Below are 24,819 nucleotides of genomic sequence, written 5' to 3' on the forward strand. Positions count from 1 at the left end.
AACTCACTATCCACCAGGTAAGGCGCCCTTTTAGTCAGCTACCCTCCAGAGACTGACTGCTTGGGCTCCACAGCATCTAACCACCATGGCCGGACGGTACATTCCCCCTCACATGCGTGGGTCAACCGGCTCTTCCTCAGCCGAAAAGCCCATGGTGAAGGCCGAGCGTAAGCCTGAAGATGGCTATACCCTCGAGGAAATAGCCAACCAATTCTCCTTCGATCACAAAAAGAAGCTGGGGACTCTGAACCGCGCTTCAATATCTGTCGAAGAAGAGGAGACACCTAATCTTGGCTTAGTCATTGTGTTCAAGGACCAGCACCCAGAATGGCCGCCTAAGATCTTCTGCAAGACGTATCTGTTCTTGTTGCCGAAGACGGAGACCCTTCCAAGTACGTACATTTCAAGAATGATCACCCTTAAACATGCCCCAACACGGGCCACGAGACTGCAAGACCGTGTTTTAGGAGCCAACTGTTTCTTGGCACCCCAATATCCGGCTCAGTACTCGAGTCTGTTCGCCGGGCAAGAGATGCTGACGTCGGGGTAGGTACTCCAATCACGGTCTTCACCGAAATCTCCAACCTCCGCACCTCGGAGAACCAATATCATCATGAGCAGAGATTCCTCTACGCAGGCGCGCATACCATTACGCGTATCCAATACCTCATGCCTCGCAGTCCTCTACTGGTCAAGATGCTGGAGAGCAAGTTTACGGGGCCCAAGAACGAGAGGTCCGAGGAAGCGTGGAACAAGAGCTTGAACATGAAGTGGGCGGTTGTAGATCTGAGCAAAGTGGAGGAAGAAGAGCAGGGGATCAGTCCTATGGAGCCGTTGAAAGAGATCAAGAAGAAGAGTGTTAGTGAGATGTTGGAAGAGATGCGATTAAGGGAGAGTAGTGGGGGAAAGGAGAATGGAAAACCAGGAGGTGGAGATGATAGGGAGGAGGCCCTGCACGGGGATGAGGATCGATGAGTTCCGGCTTCAACCGGGGATCCTACGATTGCACAAGGCTTGACATGAGCTGAAAAGCTGGAGTTTCCGAGCTTGATGTAAGCAGCCTCTCTTCGGCTAAGGACCGTATCACACCTAGCTCTGCTAACGGGGCGAAGCACAACCTTGCAGTCAAAGCTGATTAAATGGATCTGCTCATTGCAAAGCTCTTGCACTCACTGCTCCCTAAGAACTATGGCCATGCTTATCAGCCTTTTCCGAAGCACCAGCGAGGACAAAACTCCTTTGGCGAGACTGATCAGCGAAGCACCATAGCTCTTTAGCGTGCGAGTGTGTTCTAGAGATATACACATTACAAACAAAAACATCACACTCATAGCTTTTCAAGCATTTGGGCTCCCATTGACAGCATCGATGCTTTCCCCGCGGAGATCTTCGGCCACTGACGTAACTGACATGTCAATCCTGGGTATACAAACACTATCAGCCATCACCTCCACTCCAACCCCTGACCGCCGCTGCCACTGCTCAACATCTTCCTTCCACAATGCCCCTCTACGAAATCGAGCACATAACCCCGCTCTCCTCCTCCCAAAAAGATGCCCTAGCCCGCTCCATCACCCAAATCCACTCCCACCTCTTCACCACCCCCTCTCTGTTCGTCAACGTCCGCTTCACAGACACGGCAAGCCATGATGTGTACGTTGGCGGTAAGAAGGTAAGCTACAATGACGGCCGCACAGGACGGAACGATTTCTTTACCCGCCGAAAAAGCCCATCCCGTCTCCCATCGGCATGGAATGAAATGACATGAGATAAATGGGAAGATGAATCCTCTACCAAGCAACTCACTCAACCAGCCACGCGTTGAAAAGCCCCCACCCTGATCCCAGAGCCACTTACACACCTCGACAGAAATCCGCCAACCGCATCCTCGCGCACGTCCGCCCGGGCGGCGGCCGCTCCGTCGACGATTTCAACACCCTCTGCGCTCGGATCACGGAATCGTGGGACCTTATCATCCTCGGCCGCGACGCCAAGGGCGACCGAGGTCGAGATCGAGAGCTGCGCGCCGTTTTCATCCTCGGGACTATCGTTGCGGGAAGCGAGGCTGGGTTCGCGCTGCCGGCTGTAAGTCCGCCCGCTCGTACTGATCCTCTTGTTGTTGTTGTTGTTGTTGTTGTTGTTGTGGTGGTAGATAGAGAGGAAGATGATTTTTCCATCGTCAAGTATGTTTGTTGGCGGAGAAGGCTTGCTGATTGGGATATGTGTGTTTGGTGTAGGCGGGCGAGGATAGGAAGTGGTTGAGGGAGAATGTGGGGAATTTTGAGCAGAGGGCGGAGGCTGGGGATGGGGAATTTGGGGATCTGGTGGAAGAGATGAGGAGGAGGGAGGATTTGAAGGAGCTGTTGTAGCGGGGTCTGCGATGGAGGGTTTGGACATAGTGGATGAAGGAGATCGAGAACTAATGGGGTATATCTAATTTCCCACGCGTGAAGGTTCATCAGCATATCATCAATCATACTCTAGTGCTCCTCGCTCCTTTAATGACGTGTATTTGATTCGGCACTGCCCATGCCGATTTCGGTGGCAACGACTTAGACTTCACTGCGTCTGGTACGCTGTTCCCCCGCGACTTTTTATCCCTCACCCTGCTGCTGCTCCTTCTCGTGGTGGACTCTCATACGCCGTCCCCATTAATGGGCCGTCGCCATCGATGGACAACCTAGCACTGCGACTTCCACCGAATTTTCGGAAGAGATTTAAGAGGAGTGTCCTGCAAGCGGCGCGCGAGGTTGTGACGTAGATGACTGAGTTCCAGAAGCCCATAAGGGAAAGTACAATGCCAGCTGCGTACGCGTAGGGAACGGAGATGGACTCGGGGTAGATGAGAGAGTAGACGCGGTTGATGGAGGAGGGCACCCAGGTGACGAGCAGGGAGACGAAGAATAGAGAAGCCACTTTCGTGTAACCGAAAGCCGCTCTGTTGGCTTCCAGAGCTGCCCTGTTCTTCTTTTGTTGCTTGTATTCGATACTGGTATGGTGCAGTATCGAGGGTCGAGGCGCAGCCGAGATTTTGACATTATATTTTGGGTAGCTGATGTGAGACGGGTCGCTAGGGTTGCGGCTCTTGCGGTCGGCAGGGGAAATGAAGGCTTCGGAGATGTTTTTGAGGGGGAGGCTCTCAAAGTCGCTAGTCACTTGATAATCTGTGGTTTTGTAGGCATAATTGTGGTCATCTGAGGGATTGCCGAATGCTCTTAGTTGGTGACGTTTCTTGAAGATCTCGCGGCCGGCCATGATGTAGATTGCAAAAGAAGCGATGATGCAGACCCTATGATAATATCAGTAAGTGTACAGGATCCGACAGGTTTCTTTCATTTGCGTACCATGCTGGACCATAGCACACAGCGATACGCAAGAAATCCCAGTCATGGGATAGCCAACACCATAGCTAACGTTCACTGTCAGCTTGCAATCGTGCCTTGCCTTGAGCTGGTTCTCTTACCACTGCTGGGCCATAGATCTTGCCTCTTTCCTCATTTTCAACGAAGATGAAAATGAAGGCGATGACAAATGGGGCTCCATAGGCCATCAAGTGGTATTTCCACTCCAATGCTTTGAGTTGCTGGGCATTGTACTTCTTGAACAATGTCAAGTAAACATTAATTGCCATGGCCAGATTCCAAAGGGCATCGGCGGGAACAAACCTGCAGTACGTTAGCTGATGCGTTGCACTACGGCCTGGACACAGCTTTACATCTGAATGAGGAAGCCTTGGAATTGACACAGATGTGAATCGGCACCGGCGCGAATGGGTGACTCTGACATCAGGGTCCCGATGTTGCAAAGAGTGTTCCCCCATGAAGCGTAGAAAACCAGCCGGTTGATAGGTTTTCGGAAGTTGGGGGAGGACACAAAGGTGACGAAAATGAAGATTGTACCGATGAGCGAGAAGCAAGAAGCAACTCGCTCTGTGGTCTCGAGCGCATGCGATTCGTCTGCCGTCAACGTTGCCATATTCGGTCGGCGTGCACTGAGGGTCTCGAAGAGCGTTCAATGTTCCTGTTGACAAAGGACACAGCATATATAGCAGCGCAATGAGAGTCCTGGCGGTACGGCTAGGGAGGGGTAACAGCAGCAGAGGTATCGCAGTACCAATTCTTTCGATAATCGAAAGGGTACCTTGGAGGTAACCAGTCCTTGAGGAGAGAATGATCTACATGCGGGAGACATGGGATACTAATCTCAATCAAGAAGCACGATTAAATGACTGATGTGTCATCGTGATGCACGAGATCATGTATAAGCAGTGCCTACCGTGACTTACCTGCATAATGATGATAAGTAAATAAAATCTACATATACTGGCCGCGCTGCTTGGTTCATCAGCGAATGATACGGAGCCGGTGGGGGGTTGCAGCATCGCAAAGCCCGGCAGTCTGCGGGCTAACATGCCGTCCTGATGGTCTGACCAACGGCAGCGCTCGAAACAGCGGAGCATTCGGATAAGCACGTCAACAATACAGGCGGTCGAATGGGCGAGACCGACTTGCGAAGCTGTACAAAGTTGGAAACCCCCTATTATTGAAGTTGGGGGGAATATTAAGGGTACATGCAATGATGCAGCGTAAACAGGAAGTGTGGGGACCCGAGGGCACGGGAGATCGTCGGGGATTGACACTAAGGCAGTGACAGAGCCTAGCGTTCATTGCACGGCACTCAGGTAGGTGGGCGAGGTAGATAGCTGCATACTGGCTTGGAAGTCGCCGAAAGTCGACGCGAGAGTCAATCTTGAACCTCAACAGAGACATCTTGAGTATTGTTGCTTGCTATGAAGCATCGTTGATCATCTCGTCATCATCGCTTTGTTCCATCACGCAGGATCCCTTAATAATTCTTGTTTTTCAATTCATTGAGTCGGGAGAATTTTGGGTCACACTGTTCGAATGAAGACCACTGCTCCGGTGACCATATGTGCATTTGATTGCTCTAGATCCTCATGCAAGTCGGAAGATTAAAAGAAGCTTGCCGAGCATATCTTCCCTCATACTTGAATTAATACGGGACGGATCTCGTTACGGCTTTCCCGAGAGAACTAAGCATGGCGACAAATCAGGAGGCCTCGAAAGAGGGCTGAATTGCGTATTCGCGATCCTGATGATATTGATATGGCCTGTAAGCTTGGGTGCAGAGACGGTGATTAGGGCTCTCTCACGCTAGAAGAACGGGTTTCGCTTACGTTGGTAGTTGCTTTTGTCCTCAAATGTCGTCCAAAGAAGTATGAATGAGTAGAATTAAAGCGTGAGTCAGCCACACACATCTCTATTGTATGCTAGCCTGAGCCACAGCCGTATGTGACTGTTCACACGTCCATAACGGCCGCTTGCGTCTGCGAATTCGGAAGACGGAAGCTCCGCAAGGATTTCTAATCCTAGAGGATTACCGTGCATTGCACACATTAGTATGGATTCGGTCCTTGGAACATGATACCTCTTCGTTCGAAATTTTTACCAGAACGAACGAACCCCTTTTAAGAACAAGAACATGCACCTCACTGCCGGTAGCCGAGCAGCTGGAGGATCGTTTGCGTAGTGGCGGTGTCGACCTGCCAATTTTGGATAGCCAGGAACATGCGGGCTCTGGGCCCACCCGAGAGCCTTTATCAGGAGGACAATGTACCTGAATATACTCACCTCGATTGGACGATCGACAGTGGGAACAGCAGTCCATGACGATATGAGTGAAGGTCTACTCAACAGAATGAGAGCGTGTTGATAAAAGGACTGGATGACTTTGTAATGATACTAGTCCTGACTAATCAGAAAGAGGCAATACAAGCCGACAGTGCAGCGTTCGGTATGAAGCCGGGGAAATTTGTATGTGCGGTGTGCCCCAGCCAGCGGTGAAGGAAAAGGAGTCGCAATCGACCCTGTTCCATCGGGGGTAACATTTTGATCGGAGAATCTTCGTATGAAAAAGGCTAAGCTTGGGTTAGCACACGGCATGTGGACTATCGAACGAACTGGCGATCTCGTTCACTGGTATCTATTGGTGCACACATGGAGGTATCCGATCGGCTGGCAAATTTTCCCTGTTAAAGGGACCATCAAAGCAGTCGGCGTTGCTGTTGTATTTCAACGTTCTGAGAGTCTCGACAACTACAACTCCCACTTGACCGATGGCTTACCAGAACATCTACCCTTTGAGGGGCGCGACTCTGAAAATGCTCTCAGCACTGCCACAACGCTTTCGTCGACCAATGGCCATCCTAACGCTGTAATTCTTTTGTGGGAAATTTTCGAACGTTTCCCCAGTTCTTGACATCAGCGGTCTGATGTCCAACAGAGCTATAGTCTTCTGGGATAAAAGAGAGGTATGGCACTGGTTGATGGTGCCCAAAGCAATCAATCTGTTGCCGTAAATATGATTTGATTGGACGATTGAATATTGCTGTGATCCGATTCAGGCGGCTACCGAAACATGTGTGAAATAGATACTTTTGAAACAAGCTTGGCACGGATCAATGTTTTGCCGAGCGGCTTGTACCAGATTCGTGGACAGTTGGAGGAGCATTCACGCTGATGCCATCTTCACTACGCTCGTTCCCCTTCCATTCCACACCTCCTTTACGTACTTACTGCCATTTTCCTAACGCTCGTTCCTCCTTCGACTGCCGGATTTTGCAGATCGAACCGCTCGAACAGTGACACTACAAGCTGATGACATCGCACCCCGCTCGACTCCATTCAAAAGTTGCCTTTGCGGGACCTCGCTGGACGTCTTTCAACGACTAAGTCTACAGCGGAGCACATCCCTCGAGCCCGGAAGCACATGCAGCAGGCCATTTGAGTGGCACACCTATGTCACAGGGTACGCCCACGATCCCGGACTCGCTCGGGCAAGCCTACAACTTTCCCTAGCAGTTTCAAAGTCAATTCGGGCGAAATGAACGAGGAATATGGAAAGAGAAACTCTGGGGATATCTCATCTTCACCAGCACCTCCTCTACTGAGACCACCCATCCCAGGCAACAGAAGCAATGGAGGGCCACGGACTCCCCGCCTCGGGCTTGCTATACCCCCTTCTCCAAGTCAGAAGCCTGTGTCCAACAATGACACTGTACCTAATCTGCCTCCACTCGCCTCCATCCAGCGACCCTCCGCCCGACCCGCGCCTCCTCAACTGAGACTAGCCACACCAATGGGAAGCAATACCACACCACAAGAAGGGCACTCCATGGCGAATGCCCGGCCGCCGCCGCAACCGCATCCAGTCAGTGGGGTAAGCGATGGTAGTGGGCACTCAAGATCGGATAGCTTTGCCATAGTAGATGGCAAGAATAGCAATCCTACATCGGCTTCGTCATCCGGCTTCTCGGCTCTATCATACCCCACAAGCACACATCGACACCCAAGCGGGACCCCAGATCCAGCTTCTGCAATCAGCTCAGCCTACTCGGAAGCAGGAGGTGCAGCTATGGAAAGAGAAGGAAGCAACCATATACTACCGGATCTGGAGAAATTGAGCTTGGAGAAGGGGAGGAACTTCGATGTGGAGGATCTGGACGATGATGGTTGGAGGGCAGCGAGTGAGCAGAAGAAGATCATCGAGATTGGAAGCTTGGGAGAAGGAGCTGGGGGTGCCGTTACGCGGTGCAAGCTCGTCGGTGGGAAGACTGAGTTCGCACTGAAGGTGAAGTCATCATTGGATTTTCGATGATAAGTTGTTTACAAATCTGCAGATAATAACCACAGATCCCAATCCAGATGTCAAGAAACAGATAGTACGAGAGCTAGCCTTCAACAAGGATTGCTCCTCGGAACACATTTGTCAGTACTACGGAGCATTCATGGACGATTCTAGCGGTACAATATCAATTGCTATGGAGTACTGTGAAGGAGGAAGTCTCTACGGCGTCTACCGGGAGGTCAAGAAACTTGGAGGCAGGACCGGCGAGAAGGTACTCGGGAAAGTAGCCGAAGGCGTCCTGAACGGCTTAACATATCTACATGGCCGCAAGATTATTCACAGAGGTACCTGCGATCCTGTTGCGTTCTTCTCAACGCTTACTGACATATCCTTAGATATTAAACCTTCCAACATCCTCCTGACTCGTTCCGGTCAAGTCCGCCTTTGCGACTTTGGCGTTAGTGGCGAATTCGGCACCAAAGGAGACGCCAATACCTTCATTGGCACCTCCTACTACATGGCCCCTGAGCGCATCACTGGTAAATCCTACACGATCACCTCCGACGTCTGGTCCCTCGGTGTCACTCTTCTGGAAGTGGCCCAACACCGCTTTCCATTCCCCGCCGATGGCACGGAAATGCAACCGAAGGCGGGGTTGATTGATCTGCTTACTTATATAGTAAGGCAGTCGATCCCGAAGTTGAAGGATGAGGAGGAGAATGGGATCAAGTGGAGCGAGAACTTTAAATATTTCATTGAGTGCTGGTACGTACCCAACTTGCGCAGCTTTCAGATGAATTGATATGAAGCGGATATTAATGGTGGCGCAGTTTGGAAAAGGAACCATCACGAAGAGCAACTCCATGGCGCATGCTCGAACATCCCTGGATGGTTGAGATGCGCGGCAAGAAAGTCAATATGGAGCATTTCTTGCGACAAGTTTGGGACTGGAAGGATTAAGGATAGGAGCTAAATGTCTCTCAATTGATCTTGGCTCAAAAGGTTTCCAGTTTGAAACGACTTTAATAATGCGTCATGGAAATGTTGCAGGCATAAATAAGCAGGTGAACAACAAGCGGGCGATGAGCGGGCCTGGCGTTGGATGATGTGGAATAAGCGTGAATCTTTACCAAGCATCCGGTCAGTGTTTATTTGCATTACTATGTAGGTATAACAGTTCACCAGTTGTCCCGAAGAGTATGATTCTGGCACCTGGCTCTCTGCACGACGAAACGAGCGTCCATATTCTCCACCGCTGGATTTCTGACGATCAAAACCTCTGCTGACCTGGTCAAGAAACCACTGCTCACCTGGAAAAAAAAACACCCCCCCCTTCCAAACCACCCCGCATCTAAGCGATAGTATATACTCCATTACCAACCCGGTACCAGAGGTGCTAGACACACTTCAAGTCAACCACACTTCCCAGTCCCAAAAAGTCCTCCCCTACCTCCCAGCCTCCTCCTGCACAACCAATATCCATCGGCCCCGACCACAACCATGCTGTGCTGCGCTATGCTGAACTAAAATACAAGGTAAGAAAACGCCCACCTACCAAAGACAGCCACGGCATCTCTATCAGACGATCTACCTAAACCATACCGTCACCATCAACCATCGTCCTCGACCTCTTCGATCCGTCTTGGAGCGTACGTACGTACGTACGTAGGTAGGATAAGTAGGTAGAGTAGGTAGGTTTCGCACACGCAGCACAGCCAACCTCGCCTTTTCAAACACAAAAACAGCTACCAAGTATCCAGGAAAACCCACATAAACAAAACATCTTAAGATACAAGCGAGATGCTGGTGTTTTCGTCGACGACTTTGCATGTCGTCACGGGCCCTCCGCGATGACCCATCCAAACTTGTCGGTCCCGCCGAGTTCGTCGCTGTATTCGTGGGCATTCCGGACTCGCGGGTGCCCGCCCCGGGTTTGTGACTGAGACTCTGCAGCGAGGTGAGTGATGTTCTGCTGCGCACAGCCCTGCTCGGGTTTGATGATTGTATTAATTGATTGATTGATTGATTAATTAATTAATTAGTGAGTTGATTGGTCGAAAAGGGGGCGGTTAGCGAGCGGGTGGGGTTCCGTGATTGGATGCGTGCGTGCATGCATGCATGCGTGCAGTGTTGTTTTTGGAGTTATTGAGGGTGGAGGAAGGAAGGAAGGAAGGAAGGATGGAGGGAGGGAAGGGGATCAAGTGGTGTGTGGAGTAGGATACTATCGTATGTCTTCCGGTGGGTCAGTGGTATTATCAGTGCTATTGACGGTATCCAAGCAGGTATATATCCCGGGGCAACAAGTGTCCACCTCCGACAACATGAAGCCGGCCGAACACAACGAGATCGACGATGATGCCCTTCCTCCATCAACGTCCCAAAACCTGGCTTCGGCTCTTTTCTTTCCTCGGTTCCCGGCATTCCTCATACAGTATCAAGATAAGAAAGAGATCAGATACAAAGGTATCTGCAAATCTGGCACAGAACCGAAGATAGATATAGTATGACTTGACAAGACCGAATGGGCCGCACTTTTGCGCCGCTACCTAGCTCCCCGCCGTTGTCCCCTCCATCAGCCATTATGCTGTCGCAGAAGGTCCTTGTAACACCTCGGCGAAACGGGGCGTATCGCTTCGACGCTTCTGACGCACTTTTCCCTTTCACAGCCCCCTGCACGGGGGTTTAGTTTCAGATCACGTGTCATGAGCGCCCAATTGTGTGTGAGACGGACGCAAGATACGTCTGAGCGAGGATTTGCTTTCCGCACTGCGATTTTGTTTCCCAGCGCTTGTTGTACATGCTGGCCCTCTGAGGGACATTGATGGTAGGTCGGAAATAGGTTGAGAAGTAGTAACACATTGTTTCAAAGAGCTACTAATACAGTGTCATGCAAAAATGTAATACAATGTCATGAGAAAGTCGTGTAAACTTAGTAGACAGTGCACAAGTCCAAAGCCTCGCATTATCATGTTAAGAAGAGGATCCAAACACCCAGTACTCCCTGATTATGATATCCAATGCTATCGTTGATGGCCGACATCACGCCCTCAATCTCCATGATCACACTGTGTATTTGGCGAGCCCTTTGCCTCCAAAGCCTCAGCCGATGTTGATGGCTACACTGCGTTTGCCTCTTGCAACATAATGGACCAACCAATGTTCCCTGTATGGTATATATATTAACGAGGGTGGTGTCTCGTTTTTGTCGATGTGCTCTTGAAAGGCCATGCTCGTACGACATAGCATACTTGTGGTCTTTTCTTGTTGCTTCTGGGTGATAGCCATGGGAGCAAGCAGTGTGAAGCGAAGCGCCGAAAAGCCACAACAAAGGTGCGCACGTGTTCTGGGAGTTGCTTCGTCCGGTGTTAGACCAATGACGCAATTGGGAGCGCTGGCACGTTGAATGCCAAGACGTTGCATTCGCTTCGTAATCCCCGGATGCTCACTTGCAGAGACCAGACTGGTAGTGGAGACATCTTGATGATCGAGTCCTAGTATCTGGCTGTGTGATTGAGAGAGACAGGACGGAGGTTGGCGGTTGCTCCGATGAGCAGGCTCTTCTTCCATCTTATCACCTTATGCAATGTATAATCATCTCATCGAGTCCCTGGGTGCTCATGATGATGGAGTCTTGATGACAAAGCGAGCATTCAACGTGTCGCAGACGCCGGTCTCGCAATCTTCCTAGCTAAACCAATCCACGACCGTGGAGCAGAATTGGCGTCTCCATATAAGTCCTCCACAGCGCTATGAAAGCTGTTGGTGCTCGATGAAATATTCCTCGAATGAGCAGCTTGGCTATCCACAGACAGAGATCTTGATCTCAGGTCTATCGCGGTCGAGTTCTGCGACCGCAAAGCTGGAGTGCCCGCAGTACGTGGTCTATCTTTCCCTGCTGGATTCGAGAATAAAGACGGAGGAGCGAGCTCCGCCGGATCCAGCATCGGGACGGAGTTCATGGCTTCCTGGAACAATGGCGAAAATCTCTCCTCGTCTCGTAGGATTGATGGCGGCTGGGGAAGTGGCTCTCGTCGTTGTTGCTCGAGGAGACGTTCAAGCTGGACCTGGACGGGAGTCATAGGCGGTGTGAGGTCATGATGAGACCGAATGGTAGGAGACGGTTCAGAGCGGGTGCAATTCCTCGGTATGTAAGTTGGTGTGTAAGCTGGCGGCGCTGGGTGCGGTTCATGACTCGAGATGACATCTCGCTGCATCTCACCAGCGATAAGCCACATCTGTTCCTCTGGCATCCAGACCATTGCAGAAGCCGTATTGAGGCTTCGAGAGTTCGACTGTGGAGCTGACAGGGTGAGTTGGGGAGCTGGCGAAGTTGGGTTTCGCCGTTGCGATATGGTATTCTCTTGGTAAGCTGAAAAGCCGACCTGGGGAGTTGGCGAGGTCAGATTGCGTCGTCGAAGTAAGTCTGTGTTCTGGGTAGGAGGCCGGTCATTGCTTCTGGCCCTCTTGATCTTGTTAATTATACAATGAGACTCGATGTCGCAACGCTTTGGTGTCGGACATCTTGGTGTCGGGCACATTCGTCGTCGAGGAAGAGGTGGGAGGGGTTTTGATGAGTAGTCTCTCGGCAGAGGTCGACTGAAATTCCTCAGAGCATGTGCATCTGGTTGAATATCATGCTGTTGCCCGGGTGCATCTGGTACCGCGAAATGGCGGTCAAAGGTTGGTGAAGTTGCGAAGAGTGACAGATCGACCAATTCTTCGGTGCCAGCCATGTTGATACTTGCCGAGTGTAAAGGCCAATGGCAATTGTTATGTAAGTAAGGGCAGCAACGGCAGCGACGGCAAGGTTGGAGACATATCTCAAATATAGATGGAAGGATTAAGGGCGCAAGCAACCCCAAAAGAGGGAATGCGAATCCTGAGTTAGAGTAATACAATCTACCGGCCTCATAAAGTGGGTGTGGGATCTGGTGGAGCGCTCGGCGCCAGGTACCCGCCCAAAGGGGCGGAGTTCTTTTTGCAGATAATCAGTAAGCTATTTCATCATGCTTTGGCATGTATTGCGCCTCTCGGCCGCAGAGAAGATGCAGACTTGGTCAGGGTACAGGGACACTTAATGATACGTAAAGGCCAAGGCAATTTGAATGGTGTGGTCCAGTGATAAGGATTGTAGATGATCAACATACTGATAATGAATGTAGTAATAATGTATGACGGTATGGATCTTCTATATTATTACTCCCTTCCTTCGGCTGATCAATCTCAGCATATCTCACTTCCAACCAAAGGATAGATCTCGGCTCATGTCATCTTAGATTTTATGTTTGTGTGCTTGCTCTATCACTTACGCACACTTCTCGCACTTTCAATGTAATTTACTCTCACCAGGGATAACCGCTGCGAGCTGCAGTCTTCACCTATGTGATCAATCATAATCATTTGTTGGTGTATAGGATTCTCGTGGCATGAGGGGCTGTGCAATAATTAGAAGAAGGTGAGATGATGAAGGCTGTGTTCGAGGTTCGATGTTGGTGTTCCGGCAGTGAAACCATGTCTCTAAGGCCTAAGTCCGTTAGGGGCGGCATCCCTGGGTGACTAAGCCTAAGCGAGCCTGATGGGGGGGTGGGGTGGGGAACGGGGGACGGGATGCTCGGCCTCCTTCTGGGCGGGCTTCTGGGCGGTCTCCACCAATCAGCAAATCACTGTAAAAAGTAAACCTTACCTTACTCGTACTTCATAAGTAAGCAGCTGTGTTCGCTGTCTACATTACCTTATGGCAGATAACGTGCTACAACAAAGTAATTTGCTGGACGTGCTTCGAGAAGGCTGAGCCTCTATCACGCAGGATGCCCCCAAAGTCATCATGCCGTTGGGATGCGAGTTTGTCCATTGGCCCACTGCCACTTCCATCACAGCTAGCCAGCCTCATTTCCTTTCATCCGTTCCTTCCATCCTTCTACAACGCACCGAAAACACTTCGTATTGCTCGTCGCCTTGAGATTACAGAAGGGAAAACAGTGTTGGCACCAGAGCAGCTCCTCTTTTGTTTTGAAACAATTCAATTCGTCTTCTCTGTGCCATGGCTGTTGCTGATCGATCGTGAATTTTCTCCCATACCGTATCCTTTTTCGCACGGGATTCCTGTACCCTTTTCTCAATCGTCTTTGGTTGGCAGCGTGCTCCTGAGACTCCCCGCTACGACTGGAGTCGCCTTTGCGTCGCGAGTCGCATACATCCAACACCAAAAGCAGCCGCCATGGAGGCGACGCGACCTTCAACTGAAGGTAATGAGTTCTTTTCCCTCTACAATTTCTGCAGAGCCTTTAGGCCCATCCCTCATTTTTACTTTGACACCTTGATCCATCAATATGCACCAATTCAATGCAGCGTGTTTGCTTCTCCTATACGCAATGCAATCTGCCTCGCTCGTACTAGCCAACACCAACATACCAAGATCCAACCCCATTAATCAAGGCACACCACAAATCCTCCCACCAGCCAATCTAATCCAACCTCAAAAAAACCAAACTGGTCGGCTTACATGGGGAACAGACCACGACATCGGCTCCAATCTCACCATCTACATCTCCCTCGGAGACCCTTGCCCCCCTCAATCCCTCTATGAACTCCTCATCCTAGCCAAGGAGCAAGTCCGCGACCGCGCCGTCCTCTTCGGTCCCACGACTCGCGTCCCCCATCGCAAAGCGAACCCAGAGCTCACGCAAACAACCCACGCAGGGCTCGAATACTTCATCGAACCGGGCCGGGTTTTGAACCCCCGGCATCCGGGCCTCGAGTGGGGAGAGTTCGAAGTATTGACCTCCTGGCTGTACGAGTACCTCTGGATACTGTTGAATCATCGGTATTGTAACTATGTGCTGTATAGGAAGAACGTGACGACGGGCATGGAGCTGAATCTGGCTTTCGGGGAGATAAAGCCGCTTGAGACCACGGTGGCGGTCGACACCACTTCGCGCGGCACTGCGAGGCTGCCTGCAGAGTCGTTGTCGCAGGGTAGCGTTAATACTACCTGATCCGCAAGGCAAATCCAGCCCACATCTTTATCTTCTCACAACTAGACGGCGCATATAACAAGCGCTTGCTCCGTCCGGAACCTTACCAATACGGATCTCTCCCTTGCTATGAGAAAACCCCGAGTGGGCGGGAGGGACGCTACCGTGCCTACTTATTACTAGCTAGCTGTCAAATTGGCAGATCCTAAGGAAGCCGCCCTGATTCCGATCCACCCCGAGCTCGAGAATCAAGCCACACCACCTTCCCAGCTCGCTCTCCCATGTATTTCCCTTTCCACACACGAGCCTACCTACCCGTTCTCTGAAACTTTGCGCTTTCCTCTCCACCCCACCGCACGTCCGACCGTGTGATTTCCGAAGTTGCCTTTTCTTACATCTTCCTCTTCTCCTCTGCTACGCATCGCATCGCATTGCATTGCATTCCCGCCATCCATTCTGCTGCGACCTCCACCAATCCCCGACGACCGTAGTGACCCCAAACCCAGACAATGCCCCACCCCGCTCCCGCCCTGACGCCGCGCCACTGTCCTCAGTACACATCAACAAGAAGCAACGAGACCCTCCCCCCCCGGCGTCAACGAAGCACGCACGTGGCACTGCGGTAGCGGCTGTCGGATGCCCCAAAGCTGTAGACGTAAGTGCAAAGGAAGAAGGAAAGGAAGGAAGGTCCGTCTGTCCGTCCGTCTGCCTCATCAACCATCACGTCACGACCACGAGGCCGTTCGGTAGCTAAAACCCAGTCAATCAGACAGACAGACAGACAGACAGACAGACAGACAGACAGACAGACAGACAGACAGACAGACAGTGTTCCAGACAGACAGCAAAGCACAGACAACGAACGAACGACACGTCCGGCAAAGGGAACGGATCCAGACCTGCAACGTCCGCGGCGCATGGTCGCGGCGAGGACTCCGTTCCGGAAGGGGGATGTGGGGACAAGGGGCAATTTCCTGATACGCATAGTACGTATACTGCCACTTTTCCGTCATCGTTGTCGTTGTTCGTTGTCCTTGCTCGTTCCTGTTCCTGTTCTCGTTCCCGATCCCGATTCCCCCCCTTTTCCGGCGGATTCACTTTGCCGCAAGCGAGTCTGCCGATACGCACGCACGCACGCACGCACGAGGTTGTTTGATGATTTATTGATTGATTTATTGATTCATTGGATCCCGTGACGAGGGTTGTGTTTTCCTCGTGCGAGGACAGAGATCGGCGAGCCGTTCAGAAGGATTAGAGAAAAAGAAAATGATAACAATCGCACCGAATCTCATTCATTCGTAGAGAAGCGGCGCCACCTGCCTGATAACGAGAGTCGACCCAGCAGCAACAACGGGCCCATCAACACATGATACTGAATGCTTCACCGCACGCACAGGCTATCCCTCCATCTCCATCTCCATCACGGCCAACTCGAGGTGCAACAAAAAAAGAAGAGCACCGCCACGACCACGCCCACTCGAACGCAATCCGCCTGCACTAACCCCCCTCCTCCTCCTCCTCCTCCTCCTCCGCCTCGAAGACGTCCGGTGCGGCCTCGAGTTCCTCCGCGAGCATGCGCTCCAACCGGACGACTTCCTGCTTCGTCTTCATGACCTGCTCCTCGAGCTGGCGCTTGACGCCGGCTTCCGACGCCGCGGTCTGGTCGACGTGGTGCTCCACGTCCCGGAGGGCGGTTTTGATGCTTTTCTGGAGACGGTCCCGGTCAACGTGTGTGTGTGTGTGGGTGAGGGAAGGAGGGGGGAGGGAGGGAAAGAAGGGAAAGAAGGGAAAGAAGGGAAAGAAGAAGGAAAGAAAGAAAGAAAGGAAAGGGAAAGGGAAAGGGAAAGGGAAAGGGGAAAGGGAAAGGGAAAGGGAAAGAGAGAAAGGGAAAGAGAGAAAGGGAAAGAGAAAATCGGGGGCGGGGGCGGGTGGTGATGACTTACGACGACCTCGAGCGTCTCTTGGAGGCTCTTGGACGGGCCCTGGTGTGCCTCCGTCGTTTGCCTTTCCGGCTCGAGGAAGGTGACCTTGTTCAACTTTTTCAAAGACATGGTCGCCAACGGGGGGGGGATTTTTTTCGCCGAGGAAATGTAAGAAGAGACGTTGTTGGTCTGTGAGATGTGAACAAACGACAACGACGGCAAAGGCGAAAAAAGAAGGCGTCGGGGGGGCCTTTTTGTATCCCTCGAAACACGGGGGGAAACATTCTCATGGATGGTGGGGGAAGACACGTGGCGGATTGAGACGGAGCCAAGGGATGGATTCGAAGCAAACATTGAAAACTCGACATCGGGATTCGATCCCATCTTCGGCACGGTTTTTCATCAGGCGGATACGAGAGCCATCCGGGAACTCTCCCTCCACGTGCAAATGCGTTGGCCCATTCTCCCTCGAGGAGCGAAATCCACATCCCGAGCCGTCAGAGATCCAGCTGTTCCCTGCGAACTGGACTTTCTAGGCATGGAGCTGCCAGAAACCAGGTCAGGATGACGACAGTTGGAGAAGGGAGACCTATCGATCCACTGATGCGCTGTCCGGCTTCAGATCGGTGGCCACATCAAAGAATGCTGATACCCGATTGGCACCAAGCCCTGCTAATCAAGGTGTCGCATTTCATATCATCAAACGGGACGACAAGGTGACCCGACGGGAGAATGCTCCTTTACCCCTTTCCTCTAGAGATTTCCGGACGATATCTACGATTCCATCATCGATGCTTCGAGTTTTCCTCCTTGGTATCCCGCCGTCGAAATTGGAACCGTTCGATGGCATTCATCACCACGCCGGGGGGACTTGGTTTGCGCCGTTCCGTTGCGGAAGCTTCACACACGTCGAAGCGCCCATCCTTCTTCGCTCGTCTCCAAACGGAACATCCGTCATTACCCTTGACGGTGACGTTCGCTCGGCCCTCAGCCATGATCCCAACAACATCGTAATGGCCACGGATCGCTGCTCGCATCATCGCCGTCCGGCCCGAATCGCCAAGGGTTCCAGAACCGGCTCTTTCCGTGTCAGCGCCGCGGTTCAGCAACATCTTCACCGCACCCAGATTTGCGTGAGGGCATGCGTCTGTGAGCGGCGTCCAACCATGGTCATGCCAGTCAGTCATACTCTGCGCTGCGAAATTGACTCCACACTGCCGTTCTGAGCCGCGCGGCACAAAAGCCTGTAGTTAAGATGATCTCTCGTCGCAATGTGTACTAGTACGGGGTTAAGTTTTTGCCATGATAACATGTTTGCGATATAAGTCCAACCGCGAGCACATACTTCCGCCAACGGCCGGCTTCCGTCCCTGTTGAGGGTATGGGCGTTCGCTTTGGCTTCTAAGAGAACCCGAGCCGTCTCACGGTGGCCGTTTCTGACTGCCGGAAGTAGAGCTGTGTCCCCATCACGGTCCCGCACCTCCGTGACGGCTCCTTGGTCCAGGGGGAAGCGAACAGTCACGTCGTGAACTCCGCTACTGGCCTAGCTTCAAGAGCAGTCCGGCCCTCATCACCATCCTGAGCCTGAGCATATCTTTACTTTCGCGTTGAGAGGCCGGGAAGCCTTGTTGATTCTTCCATCCGCTGCAGCGTGATTGAGAGTCGCGTTTCTACCTTTGCCAATAGCATCGGCCGATGCACCAGCCTCAACGTAACGTCTGCAACACCGAAATGATCATTGCATAATGCTTTCAACAAAGTAGTTTGAACTTTGGTAATGTCCTTTGCCGATGTATTTGGTTTGTACTTTATCAATATCTCAACGATCGCCAGCTTGCCTTGAGATGCAGTTTTAATTAACGAGGTGTGACCATTTTCGTCATGAGCTTCGGGATATTGCCCCCATACAACGAAAACTGATCGACAACTCTGGCACTGTCATTGGCACTTGCCTGCATTGAAGCGGTATATTTGTGAATATTCAATGCCTCCATCTTCGCACCGTAGTCCAACCGAAGGCATACCGTAGTTACATATCCCAATCTGGAGAAGCCGGATCAAGACTGTCTCCTGGGATATCGGATCAAGCCTTTCCACATCAACACCGTGTGTTAGCATTCAGGCAATAAATGATCCGTCGTACATCCCACAGCAAGCCCACCGTCATCCTCGTCGTTTGACCCGTCGGCCCCTTGGGATAACAGGAGCCAGATAATGGGAACGTGGTTAATGCTGGCAGCGCAGTGTGATGGGGTCTTTGAATTGGCGCCGTCATTATTTTAGAAAGCGCTCTAGCAACAGCAGTCTTGGTTGGTCAAAGCGTTCATCCAATATTATAGCATGGTTCATCAGTGTCTCTAGGATTTGCCCCAGCGATGCGATGGAGCTTGTTGGATTGAGGGGTAGAGCGTGCCCTAAATAGAATATTGTTCCGGACTATGAGTGCTCAGCTGACGGATTTGGAGTGTGTCATGGGTGATGGAGGGTGTGGAGAAGAGTGTATGGCCTAAAGTTGGAGAGACAAGGATGTGAGTGTCCATCTCCTCCCGGTAGCTCTTCAAGCTCTGGACTAAATTGTCGATCTCATCTTTCTTCCCCGCCGTCTCGAGGACTTATCTGATGTTAGCCCATTCTCGATGCTTTGCCTCGTCTCGGCTTCAGCAAGTCCCATTTTCCCCCACCGGTTGCCCGCAATCTCGTTGCACGCACAGGTAGATTGTCGGAGATGATGGTTCTCAGGGAGCAAAGGTCCATCTCCATGCTGATTGGTAGGGCGGGACAGAGGAAAGGTTAGTCTCTCTCATGAGGCATTTTTTTCTTCACAGATGGAAGTTGTCGCCTATGGCGCCCTGAGCGTTTCGGTAGATCTGGCGGCCTTGGATTACAGTTGTCGAGTCGAAAACTAAAGTAGCTAAAGGTAAGTAACGTAAAAAATGGAGTAAAGCTAGCAGCTACCTTAAGCCTAAGGTACTTTTGATGGAATCTAACATATGACTAAAAAGTACCTTTACCGTAGGTACTTATGACAAAGTGCAGGGTCGGTAATTGACTTTTGAATTACCTTTACTGACTTGTGGATGACACTTTGACTTTGGAGACTCTTCGACTCGTGTCCTGACTCCGTCCGGCAATTTCGAATATCTGTGTGAGAAAAAGTTAAAACGTGAAAAAGCTAAAAAACACTCGTACTCTTACTAAAGTACTCGGGTCATGTCGGCCTCGCAAGTGAAGAGGGAGCCGCTACCGAGACTGACTAACCTCGTTAGGCTTAAATCCCGAGTCTCAACCTGCCTTCGCTTTACACTGCTTCCTGCGCCTTCCGAGTTGAATGACGAGCAGAAAAAGAAAAGAAAAGAAGAGAAAATGAAAATGAAAAGAAAAAGAAAAGAAAGGAAAAGAAAAAGAAGGAAAGAAAAGAAAAGAAAAGAAAGGAAAAGAAAAGAAATCAAACCAGGGGTCCGGGTCTGTCAAGAATTAAGCTTTGTCCGCCCGCATGTCAGGAACGAAGTCAATCCCCACCATGATCACCACCGCTTTGGCGTCCCCTGTGGCTGCACGCCCGCCGTAGCTCCCTTAGTCCTCCTCTCGCCATCTGAGTTCTGCAGGCCCGAAACCACCATCGTAGCGCCCACCCCCCCCGTCGAATCCCCTCTATACTTTTGCCCGAGGCGAACCAGCCCACCTGAGCAAGCCGCTGCAGTCTGACCGTCGGCTCCGAAAGACAACACGAAACTTGTCAGGAGGCGAGAGAGAAGAGAGTCAAGAGACCGACACCGGTCTGCCCTTTACCTGGCCCCCCCACCGATTCCCCCGATCCCCTCCGAAAACTCGGACCTTCTGCCATGGTGGGTTTGATTGGCAACACCGGTCTCCTAGGAGGTCCAATCGGTGCGATGGTGATGGAGTGACCGTAAGGTTTTTCGGGGCCACCAGAGGCTGTCCGTCTTGCCTTGTCCTTTCCCCCCCCACCCCAAACGTCCCATATCCATCTTAGCAGAGCGGCCTGGTCCTCTGGAGTAGGTACGTGTACCGCAAAGCGACAAAGTGGCCATGAACTACTCCTGAGAAGCCTACTGTCCTGTATTCCCCCCGGTTGAGCCGTTCTGCTCTTTCGAAACCCTGGGGGATTCCGTTTTGGAGTCGTTGGTAATCGGCCCTCCGTTCGTCGCTTGGTACGAGCCCGAGCTGCGACCATGAGCATCTCACTTTGTCGTAATCTTCCACAAAAGGCCAAAAGGGTGTCGTGATGTACCTATCTCGTGCCAGAAGTTGGCCAAGAAGGGGGGGGGGGAGGCGGGGTGAAGGTTCGTCGCGACGGCGGGCCGCCTCTGCTTCTCCACCTTAGCTGCCTGCTGCTATGTGACAGACCATCTAAATCACATTGCTAGCCCATAGTGGCGCCTGCGGATACATTGACCGCATCTGCTGTGAAGGTGAGTCCTTCTATTTCCGTGAGCGGCTTCGGTGACGATCGAATGCTGGCTTCGAGGGCGGCTCGTGTGGGTTTGATATCGTGTTGCCGGGCTGTTATCGATGACGCTGGCAGGGCTGAAGGAGATACGATGTTCGACTGAGGATAAAGTAAGCGAATGGGAAGAAGACCCACCTTGAACATCGAGCCCTGGGTGCAGCGGAGGAATTGGGGCAATCTCGTCAGGATCCGTCAACGTGATTGGAGAGGAGAGGGAAGGGAAGGGGGATGAAAGATCGCGTGGAGGTGTAGGTGTAGGTGTAATAGCACATCGTAAAGATGGCAGGGAAAACAGAGAGCGAGAGAGAGAGTGCAGGCGCAATTAGAATAGACGAGGAAAGACGAAAAAGATGTTTGGAAAGTATCAGAAACTGGACGGGGTTCATACGCAAGTCAGCAGCGAAGCACGTATTATTTGCTACTTTCCTTTATGTACTCCATCCATATCTCAACCTCGGTATACACCAGTAGGGAACTGTAGCACGGGCACCTAGGAGCGAACATCTGGCATCGTCGTACGCATGTTGCAGGCAAGGGTACCATGGCCTCATTGCCTTGTTTACGCCAATCGATGCCCGATACCCGTGTCTCCAACTCACATCCCGCCCTGTAAATGCCCGTCGTGGCGGCCCACCCCATTGCGTAGCCCCATCTTATCATTGTAGCGCACACCCTTCGCCGTCGGCATCTTCCTCGTCTCCATAACAGGTGTCTTCAAATGTCCCTGTTCCAATGCGCTCTTGATATTCTCGCAAACCAGCACCTCCATCTTCCGCTGCGTCTCCAATGTCCCCGTGCCCACATGCGGCAAGAGAACGCAGTTCTCATTTTCAATCAGCTCGGGATGGATCTTCGGCTCATGCTCGTGCACGTCCAAACCCGCACCCCACACTTTCCCACTTTCCAAAGCCTCAACGAGCGCATCTTCGTTGACAATGGGACCTCGGGCAGTGTTGATGAGAACGACGCCGTCTTTCATCGTGGCAAATTGATCTCGTGAGATCATCCCACGTGTGCTGGCGTTGAGGGGAAGATGAACGCTGATGATGTCGCTTGTTCTGAGCAACTCTTCGAAGCTCACGTATTTTGCTCCCACGGGATTCTGCGATCCAGGCACACGGGACCGATTGTGGTATTGAATGCGCATGCCAAATGGTACCGCGCGCCGGGCGACTGCTGTCCCAATGCCACCCATTCCCAGTATACCCAATGTTTTCCCCTCGGGCTCGTGCGTCAAGCACATGCCTCCGCGCCATTTGCCTGCTCGTAGGGCGGTGGTGGGTATGTGGATTCTGCGAAGCGCACCGATTATGAGGAAGAGGGTCGTGTCAGCTGTGGATGCGTCGACGGCACCGGGGGTGTTTGAGACGGAAATGCCACGGGTTGCGCAGGCGGAGGCGTCAATTGAGTCGTAGCCGGCGCCATTGTGGGAGACGAATCTTAGGCTGGAGGGGAGGACGTCGATGAGTTCTTGGTCGAAGCGGCCAGTCATCTGGGGAGCAATGTGTCGTCAGCTTCGGTAGGAGAATTGGTCTCTGGCCTCATGACTGGGGACTCGCCTGAGTTGAATCATACGTTCGGGAGATTGCTACTACCCCATCATAGACACCCGCTTTACAATCGATGAGGAATCGATCCCTGGTACCCTCATTGACTTGCTGCACCAGCCCCTTGTCAGCGCTCTGCCAATTGTGTCTCCCAAATTCGCCTTACACGTAGTTCCGCAAGCGCTCCCAAGTCATTCCACTCCGCCTGGGCGAGAATCACCTCGCCCAGAAGCAGAACAATGGGCTTCTTACCCTCCCACAGCAGCATCTTGAATGCAGCAGCGAAAAGGTGGTCGACCACATAAGAGGAAAAGGAGTGTTGGGTTTGCCCCTTCCGATTGCGCAGGAGAAGAAGGGCGCGTGATGAATCGCCTGTTCATGTTGCGCTGCCTGTGCATGTTAAATACCCGAACCCAGAAGCCCAGTCTGGCCCCGATAGAGAGGTTAGTGTTGTGACTGGTTTCCAACAATCAGGATCGAAGCCCAGCGACAACGGAGAGACCTGAAAGGGCAGTCATTCGCTGATGCTCTCCCGGCAATTGCTGGCAACGCATCGAACCGTGGGGGTGAAGCCGTTAACCAAGGACGCCCAAGTGTTCATGCCGCGTCCAAAGTGGGCTGTAGTGGATGGGGCTTCGTAGACTGATTGGGGGGAGTTGATGGTGGGCAAGAGGAGCTGACTGACCATCCGGACCCTAAAGTGGGGCGCTTGTCCGGGGAACTCTGACTTTGAAGATCGGCGGCACGGCGGCCCTAAGGAGTGCTAAGTAAGATTCGGCAATACTCGTGCCAATATGACTATTGACTGACCCATCATGATGGGATCATACAACTTTGCGACGGCTCATCCGCTTCCCCTCCGCTGTAAAGAAAAGAAAAAAATTCCCAGAAATGCATGAACTAAAACTTGACGTCTGTCAGACCCTGGACCCAACAAGTGGGCGCTGATGGCGTTGATGGCCATGCCTGGGTCTGGACCCCCCCAAACTTTCTGACGCCTTCAGCCGCAGCCCATCCACTATCTTCCTGAACCTCACCGTCCCATCCACCCTCCATCCACCACTAAGCACTCGCCCGACACGTATTGAGAAGCTGCACTTGCCAGGAACAGGACAGGTCCCTTAAAATCCTCAGGTGTCCCCCATCTTCCCGCCGGGATCCTACCCAGGATGCTCGCCGCCCGCTGTTCGTCCGATATCAACGCCGTATTCATCTCCGTAGCCACGTACCCAGGGGCAATTGCATTGACTGAAATGCCTTTCCCTGCCCATTCGTTTGATAGAGCTTTGGTGAGCTGTGATACACCTCCTTTGGAGGCTGCGTAGGCTGGGACTGTCATCCCTCCTCTGCCATATTTCCTTGTAGTCAGCATTTCCTCTTGGAGTTCGTTCAAGGGCGTAGAAGTCAGACGGATTGTTGGGAACCCCAAGGTTGGGGACGGAATCCCGGGGCTCTCATCTGTGTTCGATTCAGGAGATAATAGGCTGGAGAAAGACCCACTGAAAAGATAGGAGGGAGGCGACGTTGATTATGCTTCCTCGACGGCCTGCAACATTGAGTTCCTGCCCAAGCATGTGGGCACCGACATCGCGGCAGAGGGTAAATACTGTAGTCAGATTGACTTGAAGGATCTGTAGATGTGGTTCAGCCTTTAGGGAAATGAGGTCAAAGCGTACTTATCCACCTCGTTCCACTCCCGGCTGGGAAATTCATGACTCGGATGTCTTCTCTGGACGCCAGCACAGTTCAACAGGATGTCAATCCTATGGCCGTCATGTAAAATAGCAGGAACAAGGGCCGCGACGCTTTCTTCTGAAGAGAGATCAGCCTCGTAGATGCCGGCTTTCCGATCCAGCTTCTCAATAGCAGTCTTGGTCTCCGTGTGGGTGGTATTGCGCTGTAAAAGGTTAAGAAGGAAGTTCGATGCGGACTCGGCTTACGGTGACTATGCACTTGGACCAGGAGAATATCTGCGCCCGCTTCAGCCAGAGCTAGCGCCATGGCTTGTCCGATCCCTCGGGTGCCGCCCGTGACCAGGGCGGTCTGTCCCTCGAGCGAAAACATTGACGGTAGCGCCGAGGACGTCATGCCGTTCAACCGTTTGCAATTGATGGCAGTTTATATTGCGAAGAAAGGTTAAGGATGTTTGGTGGAGCAAAGCTGCACGGCCGAGGAGATACGTGACGTGCTCCCTCCCGTGGGAAGAGTGAAGCAAACATTTTGGTGGCGTCGAGGCCAACATTCACATCCTCATGGTT

At 52.1% G+C, this 24,819-nt stretch overlaps 10 protein-coding genes across 10 annotated transcripts; 5 read left to right on the forward strand and 5 right to left on the reverse strand.

The window, feature by feature from the left end:
- Positions 1–85: 85 nt before the first annotated feature.
- Positions 86–975, forward strand: HO173_004728 (uncharacterized protein; the record flags this gene model as incomplete). Its single annotated transcript, XM_037306649.1, has 2 exons — positions 86–392; positions 551–975. The coding sequence occupies 2 exons, from the start codon at positions 86–88 to the stop codon at positions 973–975; spliced, it is 732 nt and encodes a 243-aa protein (XP_037166587.1).
- Positions 976–1,501: 526 nt separating this feature from the next.
- HO173_004729 (uncharacterized protein) lies at positions 1,502–2,369 on the forward strand (the record flags this gene model as incomplete). The annotated part of the gene is made up of 3 exons (XM_037306650.1): positions 1,502–1,672; positions 1,870–2,085; positions 2,238–2,369. The coding sequence occupies 3 exons, from the start codon at positions 1,502–1,504 to the stop codon at positions 2,367–2,369; spliced, it is 519 nt and encodes a 172-aa protein (XP_037166588.1).
- A 232-nt stretch (positions 2,370–2,601) lies between these two features.
- Positions 2,602–3,786, reverse strand: HO173_004730 (uncharacterized protein; the record flags this gene model as incomplete). The annotated part of the gene is made up of 4 exons (XM_037306651.1): positions 2,602–3,289; positions 3,345–3,409; positions 3,464–3,665; positions 3,716–3,786. The coding sequence occupies 4 exons, from the start codon at positions 3,784–3,786 to the stop codon at positions 2,602–2,604; spliced, it is 1,026 nt and encodes a 341-aa protein (XP_037166589.1).
- A 3,117-nt stretch (positions 3,787–6,903) lies between these two features.
- On the forward strand, positions 6,904–8,607 carry HO173_004731 (uncharacterized protein; the record flags this gene model as incomplete). The annotated part of the gene is made up of 4 exons (XM_037306652.1): positions 6,904–7,650; positions 7,700–7,991; positions 8,043–8,412; positions 8,478–8,607. 4 exons carry the CDS (start codon positions 6,904–6,906, stop codon positions 8,605–8,607), a joined length of 1,539 nt encoding a protein of 512 aa, XP_037166590.1.
- Positions 8,608–11,297: 2,690 nt separating this feature from the next.
- On the reverse strand, positions 11,298–12,380 carry HO173_004732 (uncharacterized protein; the record flags this gene model as incomplete). Its single annotated transcript, XM_037306653.1, has 1 exon — positions 11,298–12,380. The coding sequence occupies one exon, from the start codon at positions 12,378–12,380 to the stop codon at positions 11,298–11,300; it is 1,083 nt and encodes a 360-aa protein (XP_037166591.1).
- Positions 12,381–13,864: 1,484 nt separating this feature from the next.
- On the forward strand, positions 13,865–14,642 carry HO173_004733 (uncharacterized protein; the record flags this gene model as incomplete). Its single annotated transcript, XM_037306654.1, has 2 exons — positions 13,865–13,892; positions 14,161–14,642. The coding sequence occupies 2 exons, from the start codon at positions 13,865–13,867 to the stop codon at positions 14,640–14,642; spliced, it is 510 nt and encodes a 169-aa protein (XP_037166592.1).
- Positions 14,643–16,118: 1,476 nt separating this feature from the next.
- HO173_004734 (uncharacterized protein) lies at positions 16,119–16,672 on the reverse strand (the record flags this gene model as incomplete). Its single annotated transcript, XM_037306655.1, has 2 exons — positions 16,119–16,328; positions 16,565–16,672. 2 exons carry the CDS (start codon positions 16,670–16,672, stop codon positions 16,119–16,121), a joined length of 318 nt encoding a protein of 105 aa, XP_037166593.1.
- Positions 16,673–16,835: 163 nt separating this feature from the next.
- HO173_004735 (uncharacterized protein) lies at positions 16,836–17,769 on the forward strand (the record flags this gene model as incomplete). The annotated part of the gene is made up of 2 exons (XM_037306656.1): positions 16,836–17,101; positions 17,166–17,769. 2 exons carry the CDS (start codon positions 16,836–16,838, stop codon positions 17,767–17,769), a joined length of 870 nt encoding a protein of 289 aa, XP_037166594.1.
- A 3,840-nt stretch (positions 17,770–21,609) lies between these two features.
- Positions 21,610–22,829, reverse strand: HO173_004736 (uncharacterized protein; the record flags this gene model as incomplete). The annotated part of the gene is made up of 3 exons (XM_037306657.1): positions 21,610–22,506; positions 22,574–22,672; positions 22,728–22,829. The coding sequence occupies 3 exons, from the start codon at positions 22,827–22,829 to the stop codon at positions 21,610–21,612; spliced, it is 1,098 nt and encodes a 365-aa protein (XP_037166595.1).
- Positions 22,830–23,594: 765 nt separating this feature from the next.
- Positions 23,595–24,625, reverse strand: HO173_004737 (uncharacterized protein; the record flags this gene model as incomplete). The annotated part of the gene is made up of 4 exons (XM_037306658.1): positions 23,595–23,907; positions 24,062–24,192; positions 24,246–24,458; positions 24,515–24,625. 4 exons carry the CDS (start codon positions 24,623–24,625, stop codon positions 23,595–23,597), a joined length of 768 nt encoding a protein of 255 aa, XP_037166596.1.
- Between the last annotated feature and the right edge of the window lie 194 nt (positions 24,626–24,819).

Source organism: Letharia columbiana (genome assembly GCF_014066305.1).
Source record: "Letharia columbiana isolate WasteWater2 chromosome Unknown Sc0000012_s0, whole genome shotgun sequence".
NCBI lineage: Eukaryota > Fungi > Ascomycota > Lecanoromycetes > Lecanorales > Parmeliaceae > Letharia > Letharia columbiana.